Source organism: Gastrolobium bilobum, unplaced genomic scaffold (assembly GCF_033153095.1).
Source record: "Gastrolobium bilobum isolate Gb01-03AN ecotype WA unplaced genomic scaffold, APGP_CSIRO_Gbil_v1 utg2122, whole genome shotgun sequence".
Taxonomy (NCBI): Eukaryota; Viridiplantae; Streptophyta; class Magnoliopsida; order Fabales; family Fabaceae; genus Gastrolobium; species Gastrolobium bilobum.
This window is the reverse complement of record NW_026897715.1, coordinates 622,260-638,484: the sequence shown is the minus strand read 5'-3', so window position 1 is coordinate 638,484 and position 16,225 is coordinate 622,260. Positions and strand designations below refer to the sequence as shown.

The window sequence follows — 16,225 nt, the reverse complement described above, 5'->3', positions numbered from 1 at the left end:
AAATTAAAGCGGTCGAGTCAAAATACCTAACCTATAAAAATAAAGTTGGGTCGAGTCAGCACAAAAACCTGACCCGACCTGACCCATGCAGACCCCTATCCATGGATGTTAGAGGAGAGAAAAAAATGAGAAAAGCTTCCCACGTACAAAGGAGAAATGGAAATTATACTATCCTTGAAGGCAATCTTGAGCTGAAAAATTAATCATCATTGGATGAAGATGCAAAGAGGAGAGCCATTGCTAACCGAAATGCCACACTTTGATATCTATAAAAGACAGCAAAATAAAGAAGAAACTGAGGACTTCTACACACTAGTTTGGTGGGGGATCGAGGGAATGAGGGGGTGACACCTCTAACCTACCCCACCACCATCACCTTCTGTTTTCTCCCATTCTGCTACCCACCATCATCTTTTTTTTTTATTTTCTAGCTACAAACCGCCTTGGGGGGATGGTAAAAGAGGTGACGCCCTTGAGCTACCCCATCCATTTTCTTTTTTCTATTTATTCTTTTACGTACATCTATCTTCTTCTCCTCCGGTCTTCTGCTTATCCATTGATTCTTCTGCATTTTTTTTATTTTGTATTTCATTCATGTTCTATCCCAATTGTAGTGTTCACTTTAATTTTAGTATTTTCTGCATTTTGTAGTTCAACCATACTTTTTTAGCATAAGCTGATTTATTTTTAGGAATAAGGAAGCTGTAGTACCTAATTGTTGTAATCTAAATATTGGTTCGTCTTTATGCTATGAAATTTCGTTGTTTTGGTTTTAATTATTCTGATTGGATGGAAGTCAATTATGTTGAGGATATGACTTCTAGAAAGAAGCTTATCCAGACATTAAAGCAACAATCAAGGGGTGAAGCTGTTGTTACAACCTTCACTTGTGTCCTCCGGTACGAGGAATAACTCAAGTTCTTTGCTAAAGGTCTTAAACCAATTTCACGGGGAATAGAATCACAAAGGAACGTGTGGTTCGGTAAACCAAACAGTTCAAGAGCACGAGGAATCTACATTGGCAATGACTAGTGACCTATACAATTTCATTGTATTGAGGCACGAGCCAAGATTCAAGTTGCGGTGTGGGGAAAGTGGGAACCTCGTTCATGCCTTTATTGTTAGTTTTTCCTTCCAATTTAATTTTTTGTTCTTAATTTCTCGATTCACGTTTTGATAAAATAAAGAAAAAAACAAAAAATATTTACAACTTTCACTTTATATTTTTTGCACAAAACTTGGTTACTTCCGGTTACTTAAATTGTTTCTCATTCAATTGTTCCTCCTTGCAAAAGTGAGGAACATCATCAACAACACATTATGTCCAAAGATTCAGTACATGATTCAAGTTATCAATGACATGAGGTTTTGTGCTTTGATATGGTAGTAGACCTTTTCACTACATCCGTTCCTTGTGACTAATTGTTGTTCCTTATTTAGTGTGATTCGTTCATTCTTGTTCGAATTTGTTCCTCTGTACTGTTTACCTTATTTGTTATTTTAGTCATTTTATTTTGCTTACAACTTTTTTAACCTATTTTTGTATAACTTTCTTTGTGGGAATGATAGTCTAGGACACTTATATTCCATTTATTACTTGGACGTGTACACTTGTTTTTACGCAGTCATCTTTAGATTTCTTTAGGGAGATCCGTGCGCCAACACCAATCATTAAGATTAGTTGTAAATCTTCTAATTCTAGTATGAATATTTGGTCTTTAAAAAAATTCAATAATTGTTTTATATATCCGTAAATTCATTTATTATTCAACTAGTTTGATTCAAGTATTATTGGATCATTTGTAGGGAGTGACTCTCTCAAAATTATTTTCTCTTTTCTCGGGACTTGAACTCAAAATCTCTGATTAATAAGAACAAACTCCTTATTACTTGAATAAATCATTATTGATAAAACAAATTCAATAACTGAATTAGCTGATTTTGCGTGTAAGTTGTATGAAACACCTCTGATTGCAATTTCTTTTCTAAGGATGAGTATTTGTTTGTACTCTAATTGGCTCCATAAAACAGTGTCACCCATATGCAAATGTACATATATATCGTACGTCGTAATTATGTATGAGAAGTAACTACATGAACCGACATTATACATATGTCAACCGTACCTTGTCATAAACATTATTTTGTCAAAAAAAAAAAATTGTTGGCTAAGATTTAAATTTTAAGTGATTGAGAATTTTTTTCATATATAAATTTAAATATTATGTTTGCCGTTTTCCTCCGGCATCATTGACGTTAAAAGACCTTTTTGTTATGAAGGTGTGGAAGGTAACGATGAAGGGAGAAGTCCACTTTGTGTGTGTTGATAATTAGTTAATTACTTGCCAAAAGTTCATAGGTTTTGACAATTACGTTGGTTATTTACTGGTGATGATGTTTATGTCTAATTGTGTCAGAAGTCACTTAATCATTATACTGATAATGTTTATGACAAAATTAAACTCAATAATTGTTAAGAAGGTAAAGCAAAATTAAGCTAATCAAATTACGTGACTAAATAGTAAGAGTGAGATGCATAATAAAGGTAGGGAGCTTAAGTTTGACATTGTATAAATTAAAAATTAATTACTGAAAAGAAAGAAAAAATAGAGATGAGAGGTAGAAAGAAAAATAATCAAACAAAAGAAAATTAAGTGTGGTTTTAATATTGGTTGTCAAATTAATGTGATGTGTTAATAGGAGTTGACTAATTAGAGCGGAGAGAAAATTAGTATGATTAATAAATGTTGTCGCCAATACCAGCAGTGGATCATAACGTCAAACACTACAAAAAGTAATTAAGAGTCGAAACTTGTAGTACGATGAGAGTTTATTGCTCTTAAATCTTAACCTCGATACTCAAATATTGCCAAAGATATGCACCAAAAAATGTTGCTGAATTTCCTATCATACTAGTTGGTTGCAATTGACAGACGGAACAATCTACGTCACTGGGTTGCAACTTTCAACCGCTTGTTTTTATGTAAGATGTGACCGGTAACGGTAATTGATGCTATGATATATTTGACGCAAATGTTTTCCCACGTACTTAAGCACTTTAATTCTCATTTGATGGAAACCTAATTTTTTATTTTTTATTTTTGAAATCGTTAGTATGAATTTTTTAGGTGATTTTCACTCGCTTTAGATATTCTAACAAAAAACTGTCACTAACTCATGATAGCTACTAGCTAGAACCGAAATCTGACCTATGAAAGTATAGGTAAGTTTTAAATATTTTGTTATTTATTTTAAGGGAAAAATAACAATATTCGGAGATTTTTGGTAGGTGAATTTTCTTGAGAATGCTAAGAAGGAGATAGATGGAATTCACAAATAATCATGTTTGATACGGAGTAGGAAAAATTTGTCTATAAAAAAATTTTGATGGGAACATTTTTGTAGTGTAAAGAAAAAGAACAATGCCAAGGTGGTATTTTGATTTCCCCAAAAAAACTCAAACTTGTAGCAATTTTACACCAAAAGTTTCCTGGTAATTTTTCGGCCTACCAAACATTTTTTTTTTAACTTTCTCACATTTTTCATCATTTCTCCAATAATTATATTTTTCTGATAAAAAATTTTCTCCTCTACCAAATATCCCCTAATGTCGGAGAGTGTTTTTTTTCTCCATTCATCGAAAGCCATGCTATTGTTTTGTTTCAAATTTTATTTTATTTTTGTACATTAATTGTTTCATTTTTTTTAAGTGGTGGACTTCATCACTGTATATTTATAAATAAAGTTGTTTGAAAATAAAGTTAGCAAAATCTAAACGAAACAGACACTTGAACTAAGCAACTGTTTGTATGGAGAAATTTTTTTTGAGCCTGGACCATGTAGTCTCTCCCCAAAATAAAAATAAAAAAAGAATTGAAGGGGGAATCAAAAAAGAGGGATAGAAATGGAAGAAATTTTTTCATTTATGAAAAAGAGACTACTAAATAAATGGTGGGCCTGGAATATATTAAAATTTTATTTGGTACAACAGTAGCACCAAAGATTTATTTCCACCGCACATCGTTTCTTTTCCCCTGTTTTGCCGACCCCTTTTAAGTTTTCACAAAGAATAATATAAGTGATGCAATTGTTAGTGTAACCATATGTGATCATGTAAACGAATAAATTTTTGGTACTACTGTTGTACCAAGATTCAGTGCATCCCAATAATGAGAGTATTACACATCATAGGAGAGAGAGAAAATTTGGCAGAGAAAAGAAAACTTTAACTGACATGTAATATTTTTATTGGTGGAATGTACTGAATCTTTGATGCAACAGTAGCACCAAAGATTTATTCGTGCGGTGGAATCAGCCTTCGTTCGCAGAAGCATGTGCCTCGGTGTTGGTGTCCTCGACGAAATTCTCTATCTCTCTCTCCCTCTCTGAGATACATGTTTTCCATAAGGAACTTTTTCTTTTGGGGCCTACAGCCCAATTTAATGGGCTGAGGCCTGAAATTACAAGATAGGAAATCTCGTTAGCAATTTTTTTTTTGAATTTTTGGTAATAGCACGAATACACGAGAACAAACATTATATACATCTAAAAACCCCAAGAGAGAATAAGGCGCGTGCTCCTCACGCGAACGTATTTTCCCCTTTGCCTCTCTGCTAGGGCTCCGTCTGTTCCATGGGAGCAACGAGACCAGCTTCAACAGAGGAGGAAGATAACCTCAAGCGAAGCATAAAGAAGCCTAAAGGGCTGGTAATACAAGATGCAGTGATGGATGATCACATGCAACCAGGTGACAGAGGCATCCATGAAGATCCGACTTTGGAAGAAGAAGCTCAGGCTACTCCTGGAGAAGAGGTAGCTCACACTCAATCTAATGGGGGGGATACCCGTACTATTCCAGAGGAAGAAAAAAGGACCCCCATCTCTTACAAGGACTCTCTGCTGAATCTGAACCTAAATGGAGGAGGGGTTTATGTGGAAAGCGATGAGGAGGACTGGGTGAGTCTTCAGAAAAAAGAGGATGCTTTTGAAGAAGCCCTTGAAGGTCGAAGCGAAACAGTAGTAGAAGACCCCCTGTGCCCCAGGTACCAAATTTCTAGTGAGGAACACAAAGAGGACTGCAAGGAATGGAGGAATGCTCTCACAATCAAGGTGCTGGGTAAGAGAGTAGGCACGAGGTTCTTAGTCAATCGTCTCCTGAAGATGTGGTCGCTCAAAGGAGTGTACAAATTTCTGGACCTAGAAAATGATTTCTACTGTGTTCGGCTATGGGATGAACAAGACTATCGCCATGTGCTTGAAGAAGGTCCTTGGATAGTGTCAGATCACTATGTCACCGTTCAAAAATGGCGCCCCATGTTCGACCCATATGATGACAGAGCCAGGAAGCTTGCAGTGTGGATCAGAATCCCAGGTTTGCCTCTAGAATACTATAAAACTAAGCACCTGATAAATATAGCAAATCTGTTTGGTAGGACTATAAAAATTGACAGGAACTCCATCAGACTAGGGGATTGGGTCAGTAAGAATTTACTGAAAGAGCGAAATTTGCTCGGGTATGAGTGGAAGAGGACCTGAAAAAAGGCTTCTTGGCCAAATTCACGATTGCTGACAGAATTTTCCCCGTAGCCTATGAAGGACTACATATGATATGCTTCAAATATGGTGAGTATGGTCACAGGCACGACAACTGCTTGAAAAACCAAGATTCCTCTGCCCCTAAGGATGGAAAAACCACCCCTTCCCCCACCCCCACTGATCACAAGACAACCACGTCTGAAAAGAGGATGAAAGACGTTGAAGACAATGATCATGGGAGCTGGATGATTGTTTAACGGAACCCCAGAGTCAGAAAAACAAATAACTCAACCCCTGCTTCCTCTTCAGGAGGAAATGAGAAGAACACTATGGCTCCAGGAAAAAATAATGGATCCAGATTTGCTGTGATTAGTGTTGATGAAATAAAGCAAGACCAAAGTGCAGACCATGACACGGAGACCAAGGAAAAAAGAGGAAATTTTACCCAGCTAACCTTTCTTACTAGAGGGAAGAAAGCAGTAGAAACAACCAGAATTAGGACCACGGATCGTCCCAACAAGCAAGGCAAAGGGATAAACCTTAACCTCAGCCTACCCAAGAAATCAAGCCCAAACCCAGCCAAACAAAAAGTGGCTATACCTACTGTCACTTCTCCACCAGCCCCTGCAAAGATTTGTGCAAACAACCTAAAGTTGTACCACCCCAGTTCTCCTCTCAAGAAGAATGATTTGGCTCCAACTATTTGGTTAGCCATCCCTCATCCCCCAAACCAGCCCAGAACAAACCCCCTGATGCTCTAGATAACATGAAAATTTATGAGAGATCCCTTGGAGATAGAATTTCGATGGATGTTATCACCAACCTTGGTGGAGTTCAAGTCTTCTCGAACATGCTCTAAGTGCTTTGTCACTTCTGTTTTCCTGACCCTTTTGTTGTTGTTGTTATGATAGTGTGCACTTGGAATTGTAGAGGGGTGGGGAAGAAAGGACTTCCCCCTTATAAAAGATATGGTTTCTGCCTCAGACATTCAAGTCCTGGCGCTCCTCAAAACTCGAATGAGTGGAAAAAAAGCTGAAAAGATTTACAAGAAAATGGCCTTTGATAGCCAGTTCCACCAAGATCCAATTGGCTTCTATGGAGGGATTTGCATCCTATGGAACCAAGCAGCGGTGGAGGTTAAAATTATTGAGGTTCATCACCAATTCATCCATACAAAGCTATTTTGGAAAGACCAAAATAAAGAGGAGTTGTTTACGGTGGTTTATGGCAGCCCTAGAAAAATGGAAAGGAAAGGCATGTGGGATAGTCTCATCAGATTGAAAAACAACATAAATGGTCCTTGGGCCCTGATGGGAGACTTTAATGCCTACTTGAGGCCTTCAGAGAAAAAAGGTGGAGGAGAACCAAATTGGAAAGCTACCCAAGAGTTCCAAGACTGCCTTGACACTTGTGGGTTAGCTGACCTAGCTTTCAAAGGCCCCTCCTTTACCTGGAGAAGGGGAAACCTTCAGGAACGTCTAGATAGGGCGGTGGCTAATGAGGATTGGCTGATTCAATTCCAAGATAGAATGGTCTCTCACCTCAATTTCAATGGGTCTGATCACAGACCTATTGTTCTTGGCCAGCAGGTGTTTCCTAGAGAAAATAAGGGCCAGAAACCGTTCAAGTTCCTTGCTTCCTGGCTTACCTATGAAGAGTTTGATAGCATAGTCAAGTTTAGCTGGGAAAAAGATGTGGATTGGATTTCTGCCTAGGATAATTTCCAAATAAAAGATTTTGAATGACAACACTCCTCTTTCACCAGCCTTATTAAAAGAAAAAAAAAGATTCAAGATAGACTCAGAGGCATTGATGCTATCTTGGATAGGAACCCTGACAACGACCTGGAGAGGCTTTAAAAACATTTGTGGCAGCAACTCAACTCAATCTACATCCAAGAAGAATTAACTTGGTTCCAAAGGTCTAAAAGTAACTGGCTGGTTTTCAGAGATAAAATTCTAAATTCTTCCATGCAGCCACTGTTATTAGAAGAAGAAACATAATTGACTGCCTTATGGACTCCCAAGGGAACTGGGTAGAAGACTATACTTCCCTACATGCTCTTGCTCTTTCTTACTTTCAGGATCTGTATTACGAAGACTGCCCAGCCAAAATTAATTTCACTATCCAGGGAGCTTTTCCTGATTTGGGAAACCGGAACTTAGAGCTCTTGAAACGAAGACCATTGGAGGCAGATATTAGAACAACTATCTTTAGCATGAGCCCATACAAGGCTCCTGAAATTGATGGCCTACATGTCATTTTCTTTCAATCCCAGTGGGAAGATATTAAGGAATCCATTGTAGCTCTCGTTTCTGATATCTTTCAAGACCCTTCAAAGGTGAGTTGTATAAACCAAACCCTTTTATGCCTCATCCCGAAAGTTGATAATCCAGAAAGGATATCTTAGTTTAGGCCCATTAGCCTCTGCAATGTGATCTATAAGTTGGTGACTAAGATTATCTCCAATAGGCTTAAAGGCCATATGGATGCTCTAGTCATGCCAAATCAATGCAGCTTTGTAAAAGGTAGATTGGGAGCTTACAACATTATTATAGCTCAGGAGATGACCCACTCTATGCGCACTAAGAAAGGAAAACAAGGTTGGATGTTGATCAAGGTAGACCTTGAGAAAGCTTATGACCGAATAGGCTGAGACTTCCTTGAAGATACGCTTAAAGAGATCCACTTACCTAGAGAGCTTATCAATCTGATCATGTGTTGTGTCTCAACAAGCTCCATGAATATCCTTTGGAATGGGACAAAAACTGAGGAATTTAAGCCTTCTAGAGGTCTAAGGCAAGGTGATCCCCTCTCTCCGTATCTATTTGTCCTTTGCATGGAGAGGCTGGCTCACCTCATCTCTGCAGCTGCCTCTCAAAAAGTGTGGAAGCCAATCACCTTAAGGAAGAATGGTCCCCCTATATCCCACCTGTTCTTTGCAGATGATCTCCTTTTGTGTTGCGAAGCCTCCATGGATTAAGCCAGCCTAGTCAATCATGTTCTGCAGCACTTTTGTGAAGCCTCTGGGCAGAAAGTGAACAGCTCTAAAACTAGAGTCTTTTTTCGAAAATTGTCAATCACAACAGAGTGTTTGAGATTAGCCAACAACTTGGTTTTGAATCTACTGTTGATTTGGGGAAGTATCTTGGAATTCCCATCCACCATTGGAGAGTAGGCAAGAAAACTTTCAGTTTCATCTTGGATAAAACTAATAGAAGGCTGAATGCTTGGAACCAAACCACCCTCTCTATGGCGAGTAGAGTGACTCTTGCTAAGTCAGTGATGACTGCACTTCCCTCTTATTCTATGTAGACATCCCTCCTGCCTTTGGGGACTTGTGATGAGCTAGAAAAAAAGGTTAGGGGTTTTATTTGGGGATCCTCATCTACATCGAAGAAAGTTCATGCCCTCCCTTGGAATGTTATCTGCAAACCAAAAAAAGAAGGGGGCCTGGGATTTCGTGACATGAGGAAGACTAATCTAGCATACTTGATGAAGATTGGTCACGGCCTAATCACCAAACCGGAATCCTTATGGGCCAGAGTCCTTAAACACAAATACAAAGTGGAGGAAAAAGTCATTCTAAACCTGAAACCGATGCATAATTCTTCCAATCTTTGGAAAGGTCTTCTTAGAGTCTGGCCCCGTGTGATCAACAATTCCAGGATTAACTTGGGAGATGGTAAAAGCACTCTATTCTGGCAGGGCCATTGGGTTCCAGATTTCATGCCTTTGCCAACTTTTTCCAGCCAAGCAAATCCCCCTGAGTGTTTGCAATGAAAAGTGGCAGATGTTACAAACCCGAATGGGAACTGGGACTGGCACATGTTTGAACACCTCTTGCTTAGGGAGGCTGCCCATGCTATAGCAGGAATCTCCCCCCCTTTCATTCCAATGGGCCTGACAAAACCATGTGGGCTGTCTCTTGTGATGGTATTTTCTCTGTTAAGTCTGCCTATTATGAGATCTCCAAATCCATTTCGTCCTCCCCTAACCTCCTTTGGAACAAAGTGTGGAATTGGAATGGTCCCCAAAGAATTAAAACGTTCTTATGGATGCTGTTAGGGGAAAATTTGCTAACAAATCTTTGCAGATATAGAAAACACATGACTGAAGTGGATACTTGTCCTAGATGCACCTTTCTTCCTGAAGACTGTATACACATGATTAGGGACTGCCCATGGTCCAAAAAAATATGGGAAAAGCTGGTTCCTCACCAAAAATGGGCTGGGTTCTTTTCTGCTAACCTCCCCAATTGGCTACACCAGAATCTGTCTCATTCTTCTGCCAACTCAACATATCAAGACTGGCCATTGTTGTTTGGTACTACTTGTTGGCTGCTTTTGGAAAACAGAAACAACCTAGTGTTCTCCAATAAAAGCCAACCTATGGATGTTGTGATAAGGAATGCGCATGGGATATGTTTCAATTTCCTAGATGCCCAAACCAAACTCTGTCAAGCTGGACTTAAGAAAAATCCAAGCGAGGAAATTCATGTCAGTTGGAACTTTCCTTTATCAGGATGGACCAAACTGAACGTTGATGGCTCTAGCACTTGTGGTGGCAAAATTACAGGTTGTGGAGGAGTAGTAAGAGATGATTCTGGCAATTGGGAGCTAGGTTTTTCAAAGAATTTGGGTCAGGGAAACTCGGTCAAGGCAGAACTTTGGGGTATTTTAACTGGATTGGAATTGTCCTGGGAGGTAGGTAAAAAGAGAATTCACCTAGAAAGCGACTCCCTGGTGGCACTGGAGCTAATCCAGAAAGGGTATCAAAGGACCCATCCTTTGTCTAATTTGATATCTAGAATACAAGGGATGCTTTCCAAGAACTGTGAAATAAAGATCACTCACTCTTACAGGGAAGAAAACGCTGTAGCCGACTGGCTGGCCTCCCAAGCATACAAACATGGCTAGGGAATTGTTCTCTTCAATGAAATCCCCAGGGATTGCACTATTAGATTTCAATGTGATTATAGGGGCACACCGCACATGTTGGCCCAGAGTAGTCGGTGTTAGCTAGTTTCTTTTGTTTGTTGTTTTACTTTCCTTTGTTATATAAAAAAAAACATTATGTACATCTGATTACATGTTTGGATGTACTACTACTAACCATTTCTTTTTGCCATTACTCAAAATAATATTTTTCTAAGTTAAATTCAGAGGCCGTGGCTGAGAAATCGAAGTGCGAGTCTTATAAGGTGAGAGATTATTATAACTTAATGATAAAATGACTTGGGAAGGTTATATTCATATTATTTTAGTTTTACATTTTTTTTTTATCTATTGGATTAAAAAATAAAAATAACTAATTATCAATAATTTTAAAATAATTTAACGATAATCAATCAGATAATTAAAATAATAAAATTAAAATAATAATAAATATAACATTTTCTGAATTATATAATCTTAAAGTAATATATGAATAATTGTATAGGAGAAGCATTATTTAAGTTAAAAAAAAAAAAATAGTTAGATAAAACTCTTTTTATCCGTTTGTGTACCGCTTAGTGACCTTTTCAGTTCTTCACATTCAACGCTCCAAAGAAGGCTTGAATCAGTGAGTAGAGAGACAAAGCAGTGTGTTTGACAATGGCGTTTTCATTCTCAACGCAATTGGTTCAATGTCAGAATCCACTTCCTCGTTTTTGTCATCTACAGGTTACTGCTTCCAACTTTTCTCTTTCATGTCTTTTGTCTCCCTCTCTTCAAACTTACCCTATTAATCAATACTCATTTTCTAACTTTTAACAACTGAGAAGATAGATTGTGTAGAAGTGAAATCTTGTTTTAAAGAAAAAATCATACTTCAACTTGAGTGATTACAAAAAATCGAAAGGTATATTAGGTACACTGTTTAAAATCAAATTTGGCTTTGCTTTTTGGAAGCACCCAAATCGCTTCCATTAGTTACAATTTTTATTTATTTATTTATTTAGGCTATCGTGATTCGTGATAAGTAATTAAGTATATATCTTTACCCATGTGGGGTTTTGGGTTGCAAATGTGCTAAATGTTTTGTGTACATCAATAATGGGAAAATTTTGCTACCTTTTTCAGGGTAATTTTAGCCAAGATGTGTCTAAGGTTCAAAGGTCACATATGGTCTGTAACGGTAACAGATCGCAGCTTGGTTCCAGTAAAGCATTGGCTTCAAGATCATATTATGCCATGAGGTTTTCTGTCAGGCAACAATCTGAAGCAAGATCAATTGGATATAGAAGAATGACTTGTGTCAATGCTGCAGACAATGTGAGTTTGTCATATAAAATTTGTGGAGAAGTTGGAGGATAACACCTTCAGGATCTACTTTAATTTTCTGTCTACTTGGGCGTTAGGAGAAGGGTGAACACCTCATATTGAATTTAATCAATTTATTCGTAGAAAATAAATTATTCCTGAAATTTAGACCACTTGTTGATTGAAGACATTTAGTATTTGGATTGTGATTGTTACATCTCCATGTTTAGAATCATTTTCATTTGCTTTAACTAGATAATTCTTGGTAATGCTCAACGGTCAAATCTGCTGTGGTTATGTTGGTTTATTATCTTACATGGTTCTCTTATACCTTTAGGTTCTAGAGCTGCAAGCCAAAGTGACAACCAAGTGTTTCTTTGATGTAGAAGTTGGGGGTGAACCTGTGGGCAGGATTGTTTTGGGCCTATTTGGTGAGGTTGTTCCTAGAACAGTTGAAAATTTCCGTGTTTTGTGCACAGGCAAGCAATCAAGTTTTTCTAGAGCATTTTTCTTGTTGTAGTTGGATTACTACTCTGTAATGCATTGTGTAACACAGCATTTTATAGATCAATTTGAATAATCTTTGTGCAGGAGAGAAAGGATATGGTTACAAAGGAAGCTCCTTCCACCGTATAATCAAAGAGTTCATGATTCAAGGAGGGGACTTTACTGAAGGAGATGTGAGCTCTGTTATATATGTTAATATGCCTGCATATATATGCTAATGTGTGCATTTACTTTCGGACTGCCATGTGTAGGCGTCGGAGGGTGATAATGTTTTTTTCTTACTTAAAATGTGCTTTTATTGGCTGCAGGGAACTGGTGGAACTAGTATCTATGGTTCTAGTTTTAACGATGAGAGTTTTGCCTGTATGTCTCTATTGCTGGTTGGATAGTAATATTTAGTTCTAAATTTTTAATAGTGATTGGTATTCAAAGTTCAGCTTCAACAATTGTTCCAATATTATTATTTTTTTGGTGGTTAGTTCCAATATTAAATAGTCTAGTTAATCTTCTGACAATTCTAGTTTCAACACTTTTCTTGCAGTGAAGCATATTGGTCCTGGAGTTTTGAGCATGGCAAATGCGGGTCCTAATACCAATGGTAGTCAATTCTTTATTTGTACTGTGAAGGTGAGGGGCTTGTACTGTCCTCCTGATATCTACGAGTTACTAATATATAAACTTCTCAATGAAAAAGTCAAAATTCCAAATAAGCCTAAAATCAATATCCACTGACTGGTTGTTTACATAACTGGAAAAGCCTCACTATGGAAGGTCATATCTATGAAGTCTGTTTCCAGATCTAAGAATTGTTAGTGACAGATGCATATTATTCTATCTACCTGTTCAAGCTCAATATTTTTGGCTAATAGACTGGACTCTGGAGCATACGCTGTCAATGTTATTTCTCATATAAGTGCCCAGTTGTTTATTTAAAATATCCGAATCTTCTACATTTCAACTGATATATACTATGTAAATGTCGTGATTTTATGGTGTAGACTCCATGGCTAGACAATCGCCATGTTGTGTTTGGACACGTCATTGATGGACTGGATGTCGTGAGGACACTTGAATCCCAGGAGACAAGCAGAGTAGATATCCCTCGGAAGCCTTGCAGAATTGTTGATTGCGGAGAACTGCCTACAGATGATTGATCCGTATGAGGAAGTACATCATATTTTTCTGATTTTAAGGACAATTTTCAATCTTTTGATTATCTCCTATTTAATCATGATGATTTGTTGGAATTATCATTGGTCGCTGCTGAATTGTTTGTCATTCAGAGATACAACACTCATATTTTGTATTGCTAGAATCATGCTAAATCCTTATAACGATAGTATTGTCTTTTCCTCTTCTTAATTTCTTCTTTTGTAATTTGCTATTACAAGCTATCCATTTTCATGATTTATGATTTACATGTTTAAGCATCACCATTTTGTGGAGATTGCGTTCGGTAATCTAAACTGATAAGTAACTCTGCTGAGCTAGTGACTTGTGATTGCTTGGTAAGTTGAATATTTTTTTTGATCGAAGCTAAACCTATGCAACGACCATATACTCAACTGCTGGGGATTGGATCATTTGCTTTTGGTCTCCCTCAACCTCCCATATTTCAGGTAATGCTTCTTTGATATTATGGATGCTGTTCAATGCATGGTCAGCACCAGGCACCAAATCTGAGCGTCCCACCTGCCACCAGTATGTTAGCTTGCGTTAGATATGGATTTAAATTATGGACACACTCAATTTCTTTAATTTCCCATAAAATGTAAGAATAGCAAAGTTATAGCTTACGATAACTGTGTTAAGTCCGGCAGCTTTTCCACTTGCAATATTTCTAACACTGTCATCTAAAAACAGCTGTGGAGGATGAAAGAGGGGAAATAAACAAACTGTGATATACTGATTCCAAGACTATGGCCCGAAATATATAAATAAACACATGAAGGCGTAATTTTTATGTGTCACTTTTTAGTTCAAGTAATGCATTTTACCGTTTTCCTTGGATTCACATTAGCAATCTGAATAGCAGTTTCAATGGCTTCCACAGAGGGTTTGCAGAGAATATGTGTCTTGGAGTTGAAACATCCACTTTTTATTTGATCACAGGTATTGTTAAACGAATTACTCCACGTGAGAACATGTTTATCAGTAGGTACATCCGTGCAATTAGGAGGATTAAGCGTTTCAAAGCATATGATGCCCTCAAAGCAATCTTTCAAGCCCAATCTGTTGAGAACTTCATCCGCATGTGCTTGATCTGCATTGGTGAATATCTGCGATGACCATTTTCAAGTCTTAGAAATTATATGGAATGCTCCCCACTGAAAAAACTAATATCAAAGATTGACATACTATTTTACGCTGAGGCATGGAAAGCAGAAGGTTCCTTAACACTGGATCAGACTTCAGTTTCTCGTATGGTAATCTTCCATGCACGTAAGCATGAAATTCATCATTGTCAAACTCATAACCAAGGGCCTGAGAGGAAAGAAAGACATATTTTATCATTGATAATGAATTAGTATTTCACAAGGAAAGAGTGATGAAAGAGAAAACCGAGAATAATGCAAATTCTTTTATACCTTTAGTCCTGCCATAGTTGTCCCACATTCCCTGTACAAATCCAGACACATCTTTGGTACTTCACTTTCTTCAATATGCAAGTGTTCCAACATATACTCTGTAAACAATATTGGTTAACTAGAGTGCTTCTTTTGCATATTATCTGAACACTAGAGGAATTGTACTTATATTCACCCTCATTGGTTAATGTTTCTACCTTCTATGTTCTTTCGACATGCTAGATTGAGGCCTGAGCTCAATGAGTAGAGAGTATCGTCCATATCTGTGGAAATCATTGGAGTCATAATTAAATAACACTCCCCTTTTCCTCTTTAGAATCATTCAAATGTTTGAAAGCCTTTGCTAAGGGATAGTAAATTCAATTCAGTGCGCAATTTTGTAGCAGGGGGGCAAGGAAGTTAAACATGTAAGAGTGCATTAATTGAGTAACACCAAGCATACCGAAAAGCAAGCAATCATACTTGAATCCAGTAATCCTGCGAGAAGTATCCATCTTAAAGAATTTCTAATCTGCAACAACGTTCAGAGTTCAGTGAATTTGTTAATTTAAATGTCTACGGAAGCCCTGCTCAATAAACCATATATGTTATATTTGCTTTTGCAATCTCTTGGGAATTTCTTTAAATCTTAAAGTGCAAGTATCGTAACTTGCAGTAGCTTAATCAATAGGCGCCATATTTACCGTATGATCATAAATAATGCATGAATACCAAAAGTTGAATATATTTATATATAGGCAGAAACACCAGAAGAAAGGCATACCTTGTGAACCGATGAATAAGATCAACGCAGCATATATGTATAAGACCAAATCTTCCAATTTATAGCTCAAAAATATCGAATATGCCTAATATTAAAACGACAATGTAACTAGGTTATTTAGTTATTTAATGGGGTGTGATAAAATCAATGCATGAGTGATGCGCCCCAATCATAAATGTAAACCACATAAAGGTCACTAAAAAAATAAGGAAAGAGTGTATATCATTTTAAAAGATGTAAAGTTGTGTCATTTTAAGTGAGAGAAAGAAATAGATAAAGGGAAAGAGAGTGGACCAAAAAAACTAAAGCTGTGGGTCCCACCTCTTTATGAGAGTGAAATGATATAAGTTGTGTCATTTAAAAAGAAATATTTTTCTCAAAAAAATAATAATATTAAGAATATGAGAGGGGACAGGACATTAATGAACAGAAAAAGAAAGTACAATGATTGGAAATGAAAGGAAACAAATACTTGCGGTTGGCTATTTGAGTGTAGCTCCTCTCCTTCGTGAACAGGTAGTGGATAATATAATATAATTTTTATATATCTTTATTTAACAATTTTAATGTAAAAATTCGTAAAATGA

The 16,225-nt window shown here is 37.3% G+C and overlaps 3 protein-coding genes across 4 annotated transcripts; 2 read left to right on the top strand and 1 right to left on the bottom strand.

Annotated features, from left to right (window-relative positions):
• Positions 1-6,503: 6,503 nt before the first annotated feature.
• LOC133309482 (uncharacterized) lies at positions 6,504-7,250 on the top strand. The gene has a single exon (XM_061510264.1). The coding sequence runs from the start codon at positions 6,504-6,506 to the stop codon at positions 7,248-7,250; it is 747 nt and encodes a 248-aa protein (XP_061366248.1).
• A 3,812-nt stretch (positions 7,251-11,062) lies between these two features.
• On the top strand, positions 11,063-13,643 carry LOC133309501 (peptidyl-prolyl cis-trans isomerase, chloroplastic-like). The gene is made up of 7 exons (XM_061510283.1): positions 11,063-11,201; positions 11,601-11,792; positions 12,118-12,259; positions 12,372-12,460; positions 12,596-12,650; positions 12,829-12,914; positions 13,286-13,643. The coding sequence occupies exons 1-7, from the start codon at positions 11,133-11,135 to the stop codon at positions 13,439-13,441; spliced, it is 789 nt and encodes a 262-aa protein (XP_061366267.1). The 5' UTR covers positions 11,063-11,132; the 3' UTR covers positions 13,442-13,643.
• Positions 13,644-13,780: 137 nt separating this feature from the next.
• On the bottom strand, positions 13,781-15,138 carry LOC133309500 (uncharacterized protein C24B11.05). 2 transcript variants are annotated; one of them, XM_061510282.1, is made up of 7 exons: positions 15,073-15,138; positions 14,876-14,973; positions 14,646-14,771; positions 14,450-14,566; positions 14,285-14,362; positions 14,085-14,150; positions 13,781-13,979 (listed from the first exon to the last, which is right to left on the bottom strand). In XM_061510282.1, exons 1-7 carry the CDS (start codon positions 15,134-15,136, stop codon positions 13,830-13,832), a joined length of 699 nt encoding a protein of 232 aa, XP_061366266.1. In that variant the 5' UTR covers positions 15,137-15,138; the 3' UTR covers positions 13,781-13,829. The 2 variants fall into 2 exon arrangements, with proteins under 2 accessions (XP_061366266.1, XP_061366265.1); XM_061510281.1 differs by having other exon boundaries at positions 14,285-14,566.
• Between the last annotated feature and the right edge of the window lie 1,087 nt (positions 15,139-16,225).